We start from the raw sequence: 20,910 nt of genomic DNA on the forward strand, positions 1-20,910 counted from the left end.
GACAAATTGTGAGATATATATTTACATAGAGCAGAAAAACTATAAACACTTCTCAATTTTTCTTAAAAGTTTTTATTTATAAAATATCCAAATTCCAATTAAAATGATTATCACAGGATGAACATATCTATCTATAACCACGATGTGAATTACTCCTGTCAAAAGAACTTATTTAAGCAACTACAGCTATGTCTTAAGATGGTTTTCAGAGAAGTAGGCATATCCAAATACTCCAAGGACAACACTTACACATTATCAGAACTAAGGTGGAATTGTGTGCTTTGGTAAACTTCCAGAAAGTTTAAATGACCAATTATCCAGTATGTTATAGAGGCAATTATTCAGTATAGGCTGGACTAGATAGCCACTGAGGTTGAACTCTGAAATTCGACGGCCAAGATGGATCATTAAAATTAATCTGAATCTGGATGCCTTTTAGGATTTTTATCTAAATTATTATAGTCATTATGTACACTATTTTGCTTCTGATTCATGTCTCAGAGGACACCTAATCCAATCCCCACATTCTACAGAAGAAGAAACTAAGGCCCAGGGAGGTTAAGTGACTTGCCTCAGGTTACACATGTAGTGCCCACAGGAGATTGGATTTGAACCCTGTTCCTCTTTAGAGCCACTGCTTTTTCTATTATACAATGATGCCTTTGGTTCATTCTAATGTCAGTCAATAAATCCTTTCCCTCCTATGTCCAAAATTGTTTTACTTTATTCTGCACTCTGAGTCCTTCATTTCTCTGTCAGGAGGTGGACAATGTTTCGTCATTAGTCTCATGGAATCCTGATTGGTCACTGAACTGATAAGAGCACAACAGTATTACATCATATTTATATATCATGACTTATTTATCATTACTCAATTTACGGGCACCCTTTCAGATTCCTGTTCTTTGCCACCTCTAAAAGAGCTATAAATATTTCTGTACACCCTTAAGAGTTCGTTTTGCTTAGGACTAATCCTTCCCTTAAACTGTCCTCTATCTACTTTTTACTCCTCCCTTTCTCCCTTTTCCCTATTTTCTGGCTGAGTGAAATGCATTTCTGTACCCAACTCTGTGTGTGTGTATGTTTCCATCTATTGACTAATTTGGACCAGAGTGAGGTGTAGTATCAGTCACTCTACCACCTCCTCCTCATTTATATAGATTTCTCCTTATGTGTACCCTCATTACATGAGATAATTTCCCTAACTACTCCCCCTCATCCCCAAAAGTATTTTTTCCCCTTTCTTTCCATTCTTTTCTTAAAATCATCAAGACATAACAAAACCATTCCCAGACTTTGTCTAATTGGACTCCTAAGAACCCTGATGATAAGGTATGGAAATACATACATCATCTTCCCAAAATTTGGATGTAAGCAGTTTATCCTTGTTTAGACATTTACTCATATTCATTCATGTTCATCTTTTTATGTTTTTCTTTACTCCTAGGTTTGAACTTCAAAGTTTCTCTGCAACTCTGGTCTTTTCATCATAAATGCTTGGAAGTCCTCTATTTCATTAAAGGTTCATTTTTCTCCCTGTAGTATTATACTCAGTTTAGATAGAAAGCATCTTAGAGGGGAAGGCACAAACAGCTGGGAGAAAAGGTAGTTTGTGTATGGACCAGGAAAAGCCTCCTGTAGAAGATAGGATTTGAATTGAGTCCTGAACTTAGTCAAGAAAACTAGGAGGCACAGCACATTTCAAATATGGAAAACAGCCAATGCAAAAGCATGGAGATGGGCTGTGGAGTGTCATGTTTGAGGAAGACCAAGTATGCCAGGGTTGCTGAATCACAGATTGCACAGACAGGAGTAAAGCATAAAAAGAATGGAAAGGAGTAAGAACCAGGTTATGAAGAGCTTCAAATGTGACACAAAGGAGCTTTTATTTAATCCTTGAAGTAAAAGGAACCACTGGAGCTCACTGAGCAAGAACAAGAGATGGTCAGACCTATGCTTTAGAAAAATCACCTTGTAAAGTCAGAGCAAAACTAGAAGAAATAAAGCAAATAATCAGGACATATTATACATGTAAGCAAAACTGAAAACACAAAAGAAATATAGGAATACTTTAAAAAATATAAAATACCCAGACTACCAGAAAACCAGTTGGAGATCTTAACTTGATCTCATAAAAAAATGAAAAAGCCTTTAATAAAATACAACACTCTTTGTGCTAAAAACTCTACAAATCCTAGGCACAGACAGATCTTTTTTTTTGTTTTGTTTCTTGTTTTTGTTTTTTTTTAGTGAGTCAACTGAGGTTAAGTGACTTGCCCAGAGTCACACAGCTAGGAAGTATTATGTGTCTGAGAACGAATTTGAATTTAGGTCCTCCTGACTCCAGGGCCAGTGCTCTATCCACTGTGCCACCTACCTGCCCCAATCTCTTTTTAAATAACATAAAAAGCATCTGCCTAAAATCAAAAGAAAGCACCATATGCCATGGAGATATAACCTTTTCCAATAAATATGAAAATGAAGTAAGGATACTCACTCTCCCCACTATTATTTGACATAGTTCTGTAAATTATAGCAAAAGCAATAAGAGAAAGGCATTAAAGAAACAATGATAGGTAAAGAGGAGATAAAACTATCCCTGTTTGCTGATAATATGATGATTTACTTGGGAAACCCCAGGGAATCAGCAAAGATACTAAGAAAATTAATAGATCCAATGAATTTCAAACTACAAAACAAATCTTCAAAAACCAAATGCATCTTCTATATATTAGAAACTAAACACAAGAAGCAATAATAGAAAGGGAAATCACATTCCTAATAACTACAAAATGCATAATATATCTGGAGAGCAACCTTCAAAAGTACACAAAAGATTTGCTTAGATTCAATTACAAAATGCTCCTTAAAAAGGGCAGCTAGGTGGCGCAGTGAATAGAGCTCCAGCCTTGGAGTCAGGAGGACCTGAGTTCAAATCTGGCCTCAGATATTTGACACTTACTAGCTGTGTAACCCTGGGCAAGTCATTTAACCTCAACTGCCTCACCAAAAAGCAAAAAAAAAAAAAAAAAAAACACCCCCCAAAAAAACCAAAAACCAAAATGTTCCTTAAAGAAAGAATAACCTAAATAGCTTGAGGAATATTCAGTGCTCATGACTAGGCCCTGACAATATAATAAAAATGACAACATTATCAACATTAACCTACATTTTTAATGCTATAACAATCAAATTACCTAGGGGATACTTTATAGATCTTCATAAAAACAATAATAAAACCCATTTAGAAAAACAAAAGCTCCAGAATATCAAGGGAAATGATGAAAATAAGTAAGAATGAAGGGGGAATAGCATTTCCAGACCTCAAACTATATTATAAAACAATAATCAAAGCCATCTAGTATTAGTTAAAAAATAGAGTGATAGATCAATGGAAGGGAATAGACAAGAGAGATATAGAAACAACAGAAGTTAGTGTCTGATAAAGTAGAAAACATGTTGCCTAGGGGAAAAACTCCCTATCTGATAAAAACTACTGAAAAACTGGAAAGCAGTTTGGCAGAAATTAGGGTCAGACCAACACCTTATAACACATAACACAATATAGTCTCAAAAGATGTATGATCTTAATATTAAATAGTACTATAAAACATTAGAAGAGAGATATCTCTCTCACAGCTAGGTATGAGATAGTTTCATAAGCAAATAAGTTAGAAGTGATTACAAAAGATAAAATGATTACTCTGATTATTTAAAAGTGAAAAGCTTTCCACAGACAACTTTAATGCATATAGGATAAGAAGAAAGTGGTTAAATGGGGAAAAAAATCTTTGTTTCAAATCTTTCTGATACGGGTTTGATATCCAATATATATAAGCAATTAATAAATGTATACAAGTATGTCTGTATGTGTGTGTATATACACACATACACGACTAATAGCCATTCCCCAATATATAAATGGTCAAAACAAATGAACAGCTCTCAAAAGAACTGCAAAATATTCACAACCATATGAAAAAAATGTTCCAAATTATTAATAAGAAAAATTCAATCAAAACAACCTTGAAGTTTCATCTTACACTTTGCAAATTGGCAAAAATAATAAAAATGGCAACAAGTCAATGTTAGAGGTGTTGTGGGGAAATAGGCAAACCAATACACTGTTGGTAGAGCTGTGAAATAGTATAAACATTTTGAAAAGCAATTTGGAATTATGCAAATAAAGTGACTAAAACATCCATATCTTTTCAACCAGAGACTCCATTGCTGGACTTATACCCCAAAGGAAATCACTGGTAAGAAAAAAAGTCCCCAAATATTCAAAAATATTTATAGTAGCACTTTTTATGGCAGCTAAGAATTGGAAACAAAATAGATGACCATCAATTGGGAAATGGCTAAACAAATTGTGGTACCTGAATGTAATGGAATATCACTGTACGGTAAAAAATGATATAGGGTAGCTAAGTGGTGCAGTCGATAGAGTGCTGGGCCTGAAGTCAGGAAGACTCATCTTTCTAAGTTCAAATCTGGCCTCCAACACTTACTAGCTGTGTTACCCTGGGCAAGTCACTTAACCCCCTTAGTTCCACATCAGCAAAATGAAGTGGAAAAGGAAATGGCAAACCACTCCAGTATCTTTGATAAGAAAACCCCAAATGGGGTCATGAAGAGTTAGACACAACTGAAACGAGTCAACAATACAACAAGAAAAGATGTGATGAATGCAGAGAAGCATGGAAAGATCTATCTGAATTGATACAGATTGAAGCAAGCAAAGCCAATAAGATAATCTATACAGTGACTACCACAACATAAATGGAAAGAACACATTAAAAAACTCAAAAGTAAATGTAACAAAATTATAAAGATGAAGTGGGACTTGAGATTTGGGAAGACAGCCCCAACCTATCCCTTTTGTGGAGGTGGGTTGTTCACACATTATACACTGCACATGTTCTTGGACTTTTTCAATGTATCAATAAGGTGTGTTGACTTTTTCCTCTCTAAAAAATACTGTCTTATGGGATGGCTCTTGGGAAAGGAGTAGAGGAGGGATACATGGGATACTATGGTGATGTAAAAAACAGAAAATAGGGGCAGCTCAGTGGTGCAGTGGATAGAGCTCTGCCCTTGGAGTCAGGAGGACCTGAATTCAAATCCAGCCTCAGATACTTAACACTTAACTAGCTGTGTGACCTTGGGCAAGTCACTTAACCCCGATTGCCTAGCAAAGAAAAAAAATAAAGGGAAAAAACCCAGCAAATATTGGGGCAGCTAGGTGATGCAATGGATAGAGCACCTGCCCTGAAGTCAGGAGGACCTGAGTTCAAATCTTGCCTCAGACCAAACACTTGACACTTACTAGCTCTCTTACCCTGGGCAAGTCACTTAACCCCAATTACCTTAAAAAAAAAAAAAGAAAATATCAATAAAAACTAATTTTTAAAAAAATCACTTTTGGAGATGAATAGTAACAAACAACATTTACAGAATTAATTGTAATGTAAAGTGACTAGAAGCAGAGGGAACAGTTAAAAGACTATTGTAATAGTCTAGCTGAGAGAGGATAAGAGCTTGAAAGTGGGGGGTGTCTATGAATGAAGAGAATAAGACATAAACAAAAATGTTATAAGATAAAAATGACAAAGATTTGGCAATGGTTTTGGTATGTGGGGTGAACGTAAAGAGTCCTGGACTGCAGACTAGGTAAATCCTTATATTCCTAATTTTTATGACCATTAGGTCACTGCATTTATATGTTATTCTGCAATTTACGGGTACCCACTCTATTTCTAGATTTTGGGGGCCTAAAAGTTATTTTTATGATCTTCTGGCATCCACCAAGTCTGAAGGGCTCCTATCCCACCCAGAAGGTACCTTTTATATCCCTAGGTGACCAGGAAGCCATGTCAACACAGCCAGAGGCCACAAGGAAGCTAAGTCAAGGGCCTTGTTCTACAGATGTCAAATATAGAAATAAAGGTCCTATGTACTCCAAAGCATTTATAATAGCACTTTTTGCAGTACAAAGAACTGGAAACAAAATAAATGTCTGTCAATTGGGAAATGGCTAAAAAATATATTGACGTATCAATATAATGGAACACGATTACATCATAGAGTATAAAGAATATTGTTAGGGGCCCCGCTCTGGACGGTGGCCTCCAGTGGGGTAGTAAGAGACGCCTGGAGGTGCTAACCTGCCCCTATGGGTACTGGGAACGCCTCAGTAACAGCGCTGAGCTCCACCTACGGGGAGGAACATGGGCAAGTTCCACCCACGGGGAGGAACAGAGTCAGGGCATATAAGAGCAGGACTCGGGGGTGTCTGGGAAGCAGAAGCAGAAGCAGAAGCAGAAGCAGCAGGCTGAAAAGGAGCAGGAAGGAGCCGGGACCTTGGGAGGCAGGAGAGCATGTAATCAATAAATCGTGTGCAGCTGCCAGCTCGGGTGTTCTGTCTAGTCATTCCCCTCCACCCTCGGAGGGGCCGGAGATGTCCGAAAACCGGGAAGGGTAAGTATCCAAGCGATGGTCCGGGTGTAGAGACCCCGGACAGAATATAAGAGAAATAATGGGAAGACTTATGTGAATGGAGACAAAGTGAAATATGTAGAATCTGGAAAATTATGTTCACAGTAACTACAACAATATAACTTAAAAAAAACAGATAAAAACAAAAACAATCTATGAAACCCAACACTAATTATAATGTCCAGGCTCAATCCTGAAGAGAAAATGCATTATCCTCTTTTGCATATAATGTTAGACTCTGTTGATATGTTTGCTACTTTTGCAGAACTGACACTGCTCTCTCTTGGTTTTCCTTCTGTGTGACTATTCCTCTATCTTTTTTGATGGATTTTCATTCAGGTGCCAACTGCTAACAATAGAGGGTTGAGAACCCAGGCTCTGTCCTGGGCCCTCTTCTCTTCTGTTGTTGTTCAGTCATGTCTGACTCTTCCTGTCTAAGGCCAGATTTGAACTCAGGAAGATGAGTATTCCTGACTTCAGGTCTAGCACTCTATCTAGCTGCCCCCTCTCTTCTCTTCTACCGCTATACTATTTTACCTGGTGACATCAATTCTCTATTTTCAATTGCCATCTCTACGCAGATAACTCACAGATACACATTTTCAGCCCTAACCCCTTTCCTGACACGCAGCATCTAATTTCCAACTGTCTTTTACACAAACTGTATGTCCCATAGATACCTTATACTGAACATGTGCCAGACTGAATTCATTATTTTCCCCCCCAAACCCTTCCCTTTTGCAAAGTTCCCTAATACTGTCATGGGTACCACCATTCTCCCAAACACCTAGACTTGAAATCTAGATATCATCCTTAACTTTTTATTCTCTATTGCCCTCCATATCCAATCAGTGGACAAATCCTTTTACTTCTACCTTTATAATATCTCTTGTATGCACCTTCTTCTCTGTTCGGACATTGCCACCAGCCTGGTGCAGGCCCTCAATACCTCACCAATAACCTGCTGATTGGTCTGCTTCCCACTTCAGTCTATCTTCCAAATGATCTTCCTAAAACACCCCCCCCCAACCCCCACCCCTGCCACACGATAAGCTCCAGTGGCTCCCAATTACCTCCGGTATAAAATATAAAACTCTCTGTTTGCCTTTCAAAGTCATTAACAACTGAGCCCCCTCCTACCTTTCCAATCTTCTTACAACTTGGTCCCTCTCTACCCCCACATACTCTGTGATCCAATGACACTGGACTTCTGTTTCTCACACATAACATTCCATCTTACAACTCTGGGCATTTTCACTGGATGTTCCCCATGTCTGAAATTCTCTCCTTCACTGTCTCTGTCTCTTACCTTCTCTGGTTTACTTTAAGTCTCTACAAGAAGCCTTTTCCAGTCTTCTATAATATGTAACTTTCCACTGAGGTTTACCCCAAATTTATTTCATATATATGTATATTATGTGTGTATATGTACATATGTATGTATACATCTATCTAATATGTACATAGTTGCATGACGTCTTCTCCATTAGACTGTGAACAGAAAACCAAGTTTTTTGTGTTTTGTTTTTATTTGTGACTTTTTTTGTATCCCCAGCATTTAACACAGAGCCTGGAACATATCAAGTATTTATTAAATGCTACTTGACTTTTTTTTTTAAATTCTTTGTTATAAGAGATGGCTTGGTAGATAAGGAAAGGAAGAGGGATGTATCTGGTAATAAAGATGATGAAAACACAGAAGATATCAATTTAAAAAAATTTAAGTGGCTCCCTCTTGCCATTAGTATAAAATACAAATTCCTCAGCTTGTAACTTAAATTCCTTCATATTCTAGTTACAATCTACCTTTCCAATCTCATTTCTTACTACTCCCTTTCATACATATCCTACGCTTCATAGCCAAACTTAGCTACTAGCTGATTACCAAAATCAGCATTCTACCCCTTGTGCCTCTGTTCCTTTGCACAGGAAGTCCCCTATGCTTGGAATATATTGCCTCGTCACTTGTCTTAAAATCCTTGGGTTCTTTGAATGTTCAGTCCTGGTGCCACTTTCTCTGACAAATTTTTACCACCACCTCTAAGTTGTTAGTCCTCTCTCTTGCTCACTCCAAATTGTCTTATATTTACTTATCTATTCAAAGGTTATATATGTAGGAGAATGTAAACTCCTTGAGGGCAGATACTGTTTTTGCCTTTTTATTGACAATGCCTAGAACAGTACTTTATATATAATAATCTCAATATTTTGTAGAGTTCTGACTGCATCAATATGGTTACTTTCCTCTATAATGTAGATCACAAACCTATCCATCCCTGACCATCATCCATATCCTATGCTAAATCAACCATAACGTGCTGAGGGGTCTTCCTCTAGGTCTCTATGATACACGGTTGACCATGAAGTTCGTGGACTGTCCATAAGGTATCCCTCACTCTCATTACATGAACAGCCCATCTTTTTATATGGTCACATAGGTCTCTAATAACATTTTTATGCTGATTTTCTTTGGATGTAGTAATCATTTAGTATTTGTGAACTGAGTCATCGCATTCATGACAAGTCCACATTAGGAGTGTTTTTGCTTATAGACTGTATGGAGACATCAATAAATTCCTTCATATGCAGAGTCATTAATGAAAAACGAGCCAATGTGATAATCTTATAATAGTGTATAGCTCCCAAAATGACTTCTATAATTTTTCTTTCATTCTGATGTGTTACTGGCTTTGATATGTCCTTTTATCCTGAGAGCAACAGAAATGTCTACAATGCAAAGAACTTTTGATAACATTTTGGTTACTGTATGTGAAAACTTCTAAACAGTGAATCTTGTGGAGATTAAAAACCAGTAGATTTTATAGATTTTTAGGAATTTGGACTTTAACTACTTTTTCTTCCTTTCCCTATTTGTTTGAATTCAGCCTTAAAGGGAAGCTAATTTAGCACCTATTTGAGATATTCATGGTATAATCTTAATATATGATTCACTCCATTGTATGGATGGAGTGGAGATGTAAATTTTAAAAACTCAGCAGCATAATTCATACAAACTAGAATATTAGAATGAATTTCTATAAAAATAAGTTTTTGGTAAAATTCTGAGTTAATTTTAAAACTAACATATATACTCTCCCAAACAAAGCCCCAGTTGTCATCCATTAATTCCAGGAAAAATACTGGAAATATGAGAGATGTCACATATATAGAAGCCTATATGTATTTTTATGAATATGCATTTTAATACATACATACATATATTATATGGATATAAATATATTTTTCTTTTTCAATTTACTGAATAGTCAAACAAAAATTTGTTAAATGGCAACAGGAAAATACTAACTTCAAAACATTTGGTAAAATAACTTTCTATGGTTCATAATAAAATGAATTTAATGTTAATGAACTACATTAAATCTATCCAACATACCTGTTTTCTAATGGCATATGGGCAAATAAACCAGATTCTCTCAACAACCCCACTGCTGATCTCCAGTGGTGATTTTCTAATACTGAGGTATTCTAAAAATAAAAGCAAAGCATTAAGTTATTTAATATATTTTAGTGATGTTTCTAAACATAAAGAATGCTTCAGTCAAACTACCTAAAAATCTCATCCCAAGAGAACTTCTACTCATTATTCTCACTCACAATATTTCACATTCTAGTGTTTCATAATTCTAAAATAACAAGTTTACTTAAGTTTTATTTTATGTTATAATTGTACTTACCTTGTATAAAGTCGCTAAGTAATGATTTGTTTTAATAAGGAAAGGTTGATTAACACCTGGGTGATCAAGATCATGTGTTGCAGCTGCAATTAAACTCAGCAAGATGTCCCAAGGAGTTACAGAGTTGGCAAGCTATAATTTAATAAAATGGATTATTAATCACCTGAATACATCTGAGAAATTCTGTACCATTACTACCACTGCATTAGTCAAAATGGATATTATACCACTTTTATTTTAATGAAGTTCTCTAAATGTTGTTCCATAAGTTAATGTAAATTACAACTACTTTTATTTTTAACAAACCTAATTTACCTATTAGTGATACTGTCTTATTAGAAGTCCTTCCTTTAGGAATTAAAAGGTCTATAGCTTCTTTCATTATTAAGTTACAGAAATCTCTTCTCTCCTCCAACATTGCCATCTCCTTTATATAGGCAGGCCCTCATCATCACATACCTGGCCTATGGCAATAGCCTGCTGGTTGTTCTCCCTTCTCTGTCTCTCCCCCTCTAGACCATCCTCTATTCAGCTGTCAGATTGATCTTAAAATGCAGGCTTTATCATGTCATTCCCCTCATACGATAAATTACAGTGGCTCCCTATAACCTTAAGGATTAAATATAAAATCCTCTGCCTTTTACAACCTGGACCCTTCCTACCTTTCTAGTCTTCTTACAACTTATTCCCCCCAGCATATTTTGCTGTCCAGAAACACTAGCCTCTTTGATATTCCTTGCATATGACATTCCATCTTCTGACTCTGAGCATTTCCTCTGGATCCATGCCTGGAATTCCCTCTCCCCTAATTTCTACCTCTTTGCTTCCCTGGCTTCCTTCAAGTGCCACCTAAAACACTCCCTTCTACAAGACGCCTTTCCTCTGTTAGTTACCTCTAATCTCTACACCCCCACCTCTCTGTGTCGTTACACTACGAGCTCCTTGAGACTAGGGACTGGTTTTTTTGCCTTGTCTTAGCACAGTGCCTGACACATAATAAGAGTTTAATAAAATGCTTGAGTGTTGACTAATTCTGGATTTTGGTTCTGACATTCCTGATACTTTTCCTTTCGGGGTTTCTTTCAGGAAATAATTGAATTCTTTCAATTTTCATTTTGCCTACTGGTTCTAATAGCTCTGGACAATTTTCACATAACATTTTCCAAGCCAAGGAGTACAATGATTCTTAAATTATCTTTTCATGACCTTTTTTTCAGGTGAGGCTGTTTTTGACAGCTGATAGCTTACATCTTGTTCCATTTTTCAATTTTATGATTCCGTTTGACTAATTTTTGTTGTTTCACTAATGTTTTGTTGTTGTTTTGTTGGGAAACCCCATTGATCTGGGGTTTCTGAGTTATGTGAACAAGAGGGAGGAGTAGATATTTTCTCTGATCCTCACAATGTCTCAAACCTCTCCAAAACAGAAATTATGCATTAGATGAAACAAGAAACTCAGCTGTCTTCATGGTCTAGGAACATCAAAAACCCTAAAGAAGGCTTAAAAAAAGCTATGAACCACTAACTATCTTGAGCTTACTTATTAAACCCTCCTACTGGCAGGAAGGCTGAACTAGCTGAACTACTCCACAGACTTACAACAAAATACACCCTGGTTCACTTCCTTCTTCATTCCAGTGCTATGGGAGATCTAAGCTCCAAACTGCAAAAATTTGCTGAAGCCTTGGCAGCCAGCATTCTGGAAGCACTCTATGATGCAAAAGATCTCTGCAGAAGAGTGGACAAACAGAGGGAAAGGGACAAGAGACCTGTCTGGTCTTGAAGTAGGGCTCAACCCCACTCTCAAACTTCTCTGGGCTCCTCCCAGAATCTCAGAGATCTAAAGGCTAAAAGACGGAAATCAATTCTTGATGCCACAACATCAGGATAGCAGTGCTCTTGACTACTAGGCCAGGAAACTTTATGTGGGTGTATGGGTGTGATGGCTGTGTGACACTCCACTAAGCCTAAGGAAAACATTCCAACATCCAGCTGGGGCTAGTTCTTTCCCACAAGTCACTAAAAGCAAAGACCCTGGCTGATGAATCTTGACTTGCTCTATATGGGATGGCTGAAATACTTTGAGACCCTAACCCCAGGGAAACCACCATCAAAGGTGAGGTAGTCAGAAAATAAGCAGAAATTGTTATTTTTCTTGGAGTGAGGTACAATGGAAAAGGGGAATCCACGGTGCAAGCTCTACAAGGCAATGGAAGAAACTTCTTAAGAAGGAAGAATCCAGAATGATACCTCACAAGCTTTGACTCTATGAAGAATGCTGAGAATAGAGAAACACTAGGCAAGTAAAGGGGTCATGAACCAAAGAAGGGGGGGTCTAGAGAAGACAGATAATTAAAAGAGTGAGAAAAATCTTCTCAGGAAAGAGATGCAAAAAAAAAAAAGGAAAAGAAAAAAGAAAAATGAAAGCTAGAATTACTGATTTCTGTTAAAAATACTGAGAATTTTGGGTCACTAAAAGAACTCTTCACTTTCCCCAAAGTCATTTCAGCCTGCTCTTTTCCTCCCATTCAATTCTTGATCCAGCATATTATCCATTGGTTATATCTGTCCTTCCTATAGGTATTGACATACTAATGGTGTGTCAACCAGATAATGTAACTGTTTCACCTTTCCCCCAAATTCCTCAAGTCTTCTCCATCCTAAGAAAAGGACATGTAATATTGTTGATTATTACTGTAATTGTTACTTATTTTTTCAACATTTATTAAGCATATATTTGGTGTAAAGCACTGTATTAGTTGTGTTAGAAGATACAAAGATGAAGCAAATAGTCTCTGTTGACACTGAGCTTTTAGTCTACTAGGAAAATATGAAGCACACACATAACTAGTAAAAAAATAATACATATAAGTGCATAGAGAAGGACAGAGTGCTAGGTGAGGTCCAAAAGAGGAAGGATCATTTCTGTATGGAAGAAATAAGTCAAGTTTATAGAGGAGTTGGCATTTAAGATAGGCTTTAAAGGATGGGTCATCCATCTCTTCTATGGGTCCTCAAAGTCCTATTTTGGATTCCTCATTGTGGAATGGAGGTGCTCTGGTTTCTTGAAGGCAATGCAGTAGAATACAAGTAAAACATTAAAAGTTTAAGCACAAAACCTAAGATGGACTATATTTTTGTCATCTGAAGATCAACTTAGTTTTGTCTGGATACACTCATCATGCTGGCCAAAGGGTGATAATTATTTTGCATTGGTAAGATTAATCTGGCAGTAATATGAAGGATGAATTAGATGGGGTAGAAAGTATAGGTGGGAAAACCAGCTTGGAGACTAAGTGGAAACTGAAATACCTGGCTAAAAAGAGGTGGATAAAAATAATGGAGAAATATTCAAGACAAATAGTGCCAATGAAGCAGTGACCACATATATCATTAACTACAGGACCCAAATTTGTAGGCAGATCTAGTCCAATCATCTCCCGACCCTTGACTTAGGCTCTCTTATCATGCCATCTAGAAACCTTTACTAGTCCAGATGCTATCTTTACATAGGCAGTTACTAATCTTTGATTTAAGACACCAAAAGAAATATGAAACATTTGAAATGAATATTCAAACATTCAAATTATGTTTTTTTCTTGTAGTAATAGAATCAATGTCAACATCTTACCTTAGGTTCTTTCAAATAACAGTGCATGGCCTGAGTCACATCAGCAGCATGAACTGCATTGTGATAAGGATTTTGACTATGATAATCTTCTTGAATCATAACTAAAGAGAGAAATATGAATTTAATTATAATGGAGAAATATATTAACATATGATAAATGCAGATTATCTATTAATATACATTTTGAGTACTCATCATCTGAAAATGACCTGATATATTTTAAAAACAAGTCACCACATACTTTAATCATATTTAAGTAATGAGTATATGAAATAATGATTTCAAAGCTTGGAATTTGTGATACTGTTAACATTTTTTGTTTTGATAAGATTCAATGCCCTGACTACAGGTTGAATGAAGGATCTGACAAAAGTATTTCTAAGAAATTTCTTACTTAATTTCTTATATTTTAAACAAAGTTTTAAAAAAATTTTCCCTTAAGAAACAAAGATGTATCATGGATACTAGTTAGAAAAGATAACTACTTGTTTGGAGTAATTTACAAGCAATATGCATATTTCTTACACAAACATACTACATGCATATCCAAACTTAGGTTTCCATTACATCCAGGGGGTGCTAAAGCCAGCTTATACCAGCTTGTGAGAGAATATTGTTTCAACATTAACACTTATACCTTGGAAATCAACAAATGCTAAAACTGAGGCTTAATTTGTTTTCTTAATTGTTTTAACTTAAGAAAGTGACAGAGAAAATGTTAATAATGCAGATTAAACTTAAGTGTTTCCTGCATTTTCAGAGAGCAGGTAATTAAACATTAACCCGCAAACACCCTGATCACAGTAAATCACAGAATTCTTTCTGCTTCTATTGGTTACTATTGGTTACAGTGGTCAGGTAGGAAAAGAGTACAGCATGAGATATTACAGTGTGCGTTCTTCTTGCAGTCTCATATTTAGGAAAGAAAAAACAGAAACTTTCATTTTTTATAGCAGGATACAACATAAAAATTTAAACAAATTCTTACATAACTTTAGGTAATTACCATGACATTAGCTAGAATTTCTTACCTAAAAACCTACGAAGCTTCATCATATCTAAGTGGAAGTATTCAATTAGTCCATGAAGACTAAATAAGTGAAAGGTTAAACTCACTAGACTGTTTCCTAAAAAGAAAAAGGAAAATGTTATGCCAATATAAATACCAGCACCTAAATTTTTTATTCCATTTTTAACCAGGAAATGCATTTGGCATATCTATAATATTAATATGTCTCTGACTACATTTACAGAGTTTTCTGTATACGTACAGACATCACTAAATATAATGTACTATCTTATGATTTTCATCTTCATTTTTTCCAAGTCAGATTTTAAAAATGAAATTTTATTTCTTATTTCTTATTTACATAAAAACGATTTCTTTATAGTTATTTTTTCCAAATGAGGATTTGACCTTTACATATTATTTTAGAAGGTGAATAAGTACAATGAATTATGAACAATGAAAATCCTCCTTATAAAACAATTTTGCAAAAGAACTACCTCATGTAAATTGATAGCATCCTAGATTTTTAACATCTTCTCTGACAGAATACTCTTTGGCAACAGGAAACATGTCTTATGCATTATTATATTCCCCCAACACCTATTAAAGTGACATATATGGTGAGCAATAAATATTCTAAAAATGAATTTCATCACATTTTTTCAGCATTTAGAAAATAAAAAAATTTAAACTTAATCAAGGGATTCATTCAAATTAATGAGTTAATAGTAGGCAGTAAGGTAACATAGAAAGAGTACTGGATACTGTCATCAGAAGACCTGAGTCTGAATCTTGCATCTGTGCTATCTTCGTGACCTACAGGTAAGTCATCGAGCCTCTTAGCACTCAGTTTCTTGATAGTAAAATGATGGGTTGAACTAGATCTATGAACTTCTTTTACAGTACACCCCCTATCAGCAAAAAAATTTTCCATACATGTGTCCTATATATAGTTAATAAGTTATATACTTATGTTACTATATTATTATATTTTTGTAAAATAATTTAAAATAAAACTTTTAAAAGAAAGATGAAATAATATTTGATCCTAAGGGTTAACAGGGAGCCATTGGATTTTCCTGAAAAGCAGAATGACATGATCATTGTTTAGTAGTCTTTTAGTCATGACCGACTCTTCATGACTCCTTTAGGGGTTTTCTTGACAAAGATACTAGAGTGGTTTGCCATTTCCCCTTCTCCAGCTCATTTTCCAGATGAAGAAACTGAGGCAAACAGAGTTAAGTGACTTGCCCAGGGTCACACAGCTAGTAAGTGACTGAGGCCACATTTGAGCTCAGGAAGATGAGTCTTCCTGATTCCAGGCCTGGCGCTCTATCTACTTTGTTACTTAGCTGCCCCTTGTGACATGATCAGGTCTGTGCTTTTGACAGCTTTGTGGAGAACAGATTGGACAGGAGAGAGACATGAGACAGTGAACAGTCCAAGCAAGAAGTGATAAAAACCTGTACTAGGGTAGTGGCTGTGTGAATGGAGAAAACGGATGTTGTAAAGATGAAAACAACAAAACATTACATGAAAACAACAAAAGATTACAACTTATTCATTCCACTGCTCCAGATCACAGAACCAACTAAGGAGAAAAGAGCAAGCTAAAGGATATCTATGGTAGCCACAAAATTATAGGGGGGGGGGGGGGGGCGGGGGGGGGAGCTGGCAGGAAGAAATAGCAAGAAGGAAGGTAATTGATATGCTGGAGGAAGGGTAAAGGGGGACTTTCCCGATATCATGTGTGCAGCTGCTGGTTACCCTGCTCAGAGGTTAGGACACAACCATACCAAGAGGTGCAAGACAGAGCTGGGGGAGGGGACTTAGAGTTTGAACAACAAAGGAGGCAGGGTGGGGTACTGTTGGGAGTTAATAGGTGGAGGAGGGCCTTGTGCTTGTGTTGCAGATAAGCTCAATGACTAGCTATTGTGTGTGTGTGGGGGGGGGGAGACCCACGTAAACCAAATTCCCAACCTCAAGTTGGTTGAACACATACACTCTTTAGACGTAGCGAGTTTAAGATGCCACCTAAAGAACATCTACTTTGAGAAACCTAAAAGGCAGTTCAAAAACAAGTACTTTTATGAAACTGAAAAAGTATCACGATTTACTAAACAAATAACAATAATTAATAAACATGAACTATGTGGTCTGGAAAATCCTTGTGAAATGAGTAAGCTATTCCTGATCCTTGTTCCAAATTTCACCTAGATTATCTAATCTGTCTCAGGAAAGTTCGCAATTATTTCCATAATATTCTATAAATGATAAATATCATGTTATCCCTACATTAATGTAGTATTATTACTACAAAGTGATACCCAATAATTTCTTTCACATGAATATAACCTATCAATTTCCTGTGGCTGAGTGAGCATGGGGCTCAGGAGTCTACGGTCTACTTTGATGGGAGAATATCCCCATCTTCTGGGGATCAGAAAAATTGCACATTGCGAATATTACATAAAACAGGACTGTAGCACAAAGGAAGAAACTTATATGTATCTAATAAAGCTTGGAACACAAATTAAACCAGAGAGGTTTTGTACATAACAGTATTTCCTTCACTGTTCCAAAATAGGAACTAATTACTATAATAAGAGTGAATGAGAAAAATTACTCAGATCAATCTATGATCATATAAATTTGGCTGACCCATTTGATGACAAAGATTGTAATCTATTCATACTTGCTGATCTTGTGCTGTTCTGGTTAAAACCAGTGGACTCTTTAAAAACATTCAATTTATAAAAATTTGAGACTACAATAAACCTTATTTTTATCATCAAAATCTACTGAAATATTACATAACAGTTTATGCTAAATCTAGGTACATATCAACAGTAGGCAAACAAGAAGTCATTTTTTTGCCAGTAGTACCATTAAGTGTTCTATTTATGTGTTAAATTTCAACTTGGCCAGTAATATATTTATTTACCTAGCTTTGCTTAGCACAGTGCCCAAACATACAAATATGTGCTAGACACAATTTATTATGATGATGGGTATGGGGGAAAGTGCTGGATTTAGAATCAGTAGACCTAAGTTTAAATCCTAACTCTGATATTTATTGCTTTTGTGACCTAGAGCAAGTTACTTAATTTCTCACTTCATTTCTTCATCTCTAAAATAAGGTTATACGAGATGACCTCTGAAGTCCCTCTCAACTTTGTCTATGGTTCTGCATACAAATGATATAAAATATGTTCAATGTTCATAGATTAAGTAATCAGTTTAACTACCTACATTGTGAAAGGCAGTATGACAGAATGGATGGAAGAGCAACCTTGGAGTGAGGAAGATCTGGGTTTAAATTAGAGCAACTGAAGTTCCACCTCATACCCATCAAATAGGAAAAAAAAAAAAAGCAAATGGTCGTGCCTGACACCTCATGACCATATTTGGGATTTTCTTGGCAAAGATATTGGAATAGTTTGCCATTTTCTTCTACAGCTCATTTTACAGATGAGGAAAGTGAGGCAAACAAGGTTAAGTGACTTGCCCAAGGTCACACAGCTAGTAAATATCTGAGCCCAGATTTGAACTCAGGAAGATAAGTCTTCCTGACTCCAGGCCTGATGCTCTATCCACTACACCCCCTAGAGGAAGAAAAATATTTTGGTCCTTCTGGCAGTGACTTATTTATAGAAATCAAATTGAGCATTTTTTTTAGACTTTCATTCTTTCTACTGTCTTTCTTTATTCCCTCACATTTCTCTACTATGGATGACTTTTGCTTTGACAGAGTAGATTAGAATAAACCATTCTTTACTTACCATTAGTTAATCTATCGAAGAGAAAGATATCAAAATTCCAACTGCCAACTTTTTCCAACATACACTGAAATAAAATAAAAATGTTTCCACTATTAACATAATTTCAATCAACATTTTCTGTTATCTGTGACTGCTTCCAAAAAAAGCAATGGAAATTGAAACTGACTCGCTCATATTATGAAGGAACATGTTACCAAATAATACACTTGTTCAAAGACCTGTCTACTTGATTCAGAAAGAGATAAAGTTACTATGATTTGAAAAATGAATCATTTCATATTTCTTTAGTGTCTGGGGTTGGGAGGGAGAATGACAGCAGAGAATAAAGCAAGAAGAAGGGGTTTTGGTCTTCTTATTCCCCATGTAATTTTAATAATCCTGTGTAAATATAATTTAAGGTTATCAACTATTTCAATCGAAGTTTTTGCAAATCACAAAGCATCATAACATTATGATGTTGATCTGGCTTATTATTTGGGATAAAGAATTAAGTTAATATGGACAATCTATTAGATATTAAACACTGCCTCCCTAAAAACAAAATTAAATAGCTTTTACCTAAACTGAAGATTCTTACTTCTATAAGGATGTGGTTTAAAACTATTCTCAACAATTCAGCCTTTATAAAATGTCTGCATAGATGTTAAAAATGTGTAGTACTGGAAGGTCTACATGGAAATAACAATTTTGCCACTGATTACTTAGATGAGCTTAAGCAAATAAGTTCTTTAAATCTCAGTTTCTCATCTGCAAAATGGAAAGGCTGGACAAGAATGTTCCTAAGGTATCTCTTAGCTCTAAAATCCTGTGAAATAATACTTGCCTAACAGCCAAAAGACATGGTGTCTATTTCTAGCTTTGGCATTAATTTCTTATGTAACAAGTCGAGTCAATCTCTCTGAGCCTCAGTTTCTTCATCTGTAAAATGGTAGGGTTGTAACCAATTTCCACATCTTTTTTTTTCCTCAAATATTATGTTCTAAAAATCTACTTTTTACTCAATGTTAAACCAATATAAGAGTATGCTTTCTTTCACTACTGCACAAACTCACGTTTTGTACCTTTCAATTTCAAAGGCAGTCATTCAAAAGAAAAAAGAGCATACAAAAGGTTAGCTCAAAAATGTATCTCAAACACTGGACTAAATCTCCATAAATTATTATGTTAGTATACATACGTGAAATTCTTTGCTTAATTTATTCAAAAAATTGAAAATGTTAAAATAAACTGTACAAACCTTAGCTTGTCCATTATAATCATCATCTAAAATGTTTAATGAATTTGAAACAGCAACACCACGGAAAAAGTGAGAAGATCTAAGATATCGCTGGAAACTTAGTAACCTTCTTATATTCCTGGCAGACACAGACACTTCAATTTCAGATTGTGCTGAAAAATAACAACAAAATCAGTAGATCAGTCAAAACTATTATTCCATAAAATATACAATGTCTTTCTGCCAATCCCTATGCTTCCACAGAAGATTTTTTAGAACTTATCTACTTAACAATTTCTACCATGCTAAGGAAAAACAGGCAATATTAATCACATTTTTTCATTGAGGATGAAAGTTGAAATGGCCTACCTGATGATCACCTGAAGAGCACAAAGAGACCCAAACAAAAGCCAGACTTTGTGCCTCTCAGACCACCTACCCCTAGCTGCACTGTTATTTGGTCTTTCTACCAGTTCTAAGTAGCATATGGACAAAATTGCCAAACCTGGATTAATACTAACTTTCATACTTAGAAACCGTTTCCAAGCTACATTTGAAACTCTCAAAATTATCTTTTAACTCTTTAGACTCTCTTAAAACGCTTTCCTAAAAAAAGAAACTGCTTTCACTGAGAGAAAAAAAAAAAGACCAAGTTGATTTAAGGATGATTTCTATAACTCATAGAGATGGGAAACAAATTTCCTAAAAGCAACTGACTGTAATTTACATTGTTTCTGGCAAATACAATATAGACTATTTTTACTAATGTTAAACACACATGTAAACACACCAGGCTAATAAAATGTCATCCAATACCATAATCTACAGTTTGCTCATTTCCAAAAGAAAGTAATGCATTTAACAATTAACTATTTTATTCCAAAACAAATATTTTGCCTCAAATAAAAGTTGTTTCAGCAAGAACAAATTTTACTTTTCTTTTCATTTTTTTAAAAATGAAAAATATTATAAAAATATAGTATAAAAAAGTCTCATACTATAAAAAATAGCCAATTAAGTCACATTTGAATGGTTAAGTGTAATAACCATGTGATCAGCTGAATACTTGCAATATCTTT

At 35.5% G+C, this 20,910-nt stretch overlaps 1 protein-coding gene across 3 annotated transcripts in view; it reads right to left on the reverse strand.

Annotated features, from left to right (window-relative positions):
• LOC114054206 (high affinity cAMP-specific 3',5'-cyclic phosphodiesterase 7A) overlaps nt 1-20,910 on the reverse strand; it is a 141,220-nt gene that overhangs the window by 20,960 nt on the left and 99,350 nt on the right. For all 3 annotated transcript variants that reach the window (XM_027877377.1, XM_027877375.1, XM_027877376.1), the window contains 6 exons: nt 19,853-20,004; nt 18,616-18,679; nt 14,856-14,951; nt 13,825-13,925; nt 10,194-10,325; nt 9,893-9,984 (listed from right to left, as the gene is read on the reverse strand). In XM_027877377.1, the coding sequence (XP_027733178.1) occupies nt 9,893-9,984; nt 10,194-10,325; nt 13,825-13,925; nt 14,856-14,951; nt 18,616-18,679; nt 19,853-20,004 (637 nt within the window). The remainder of the gene's footprint in view (nt 1-9,892; nt 9,985-10,193; nt 10,326-13,824; nt 13,926-14,855; nt 14,952-18,615; nt 18,680-19,852; nt 20,005-20,910) is intronic.

The sequence above is a fragment of the Vombatus ursinus genome, unplaced genomic scaffold, assembly GCF_900497805.2.
Source record: "Vombatus ursinus unplaced genomic scaffold, bare-nosed wombat genome assembly UNPS02014812.1, whole genome shotgun sequence".
NCBI classification, from domain to species: Eukaryota; Metazoa; Chordata; class Mammalia; order Diprotodontia; family Vombatidae; genus Vombatus; species Vombatus ursinus.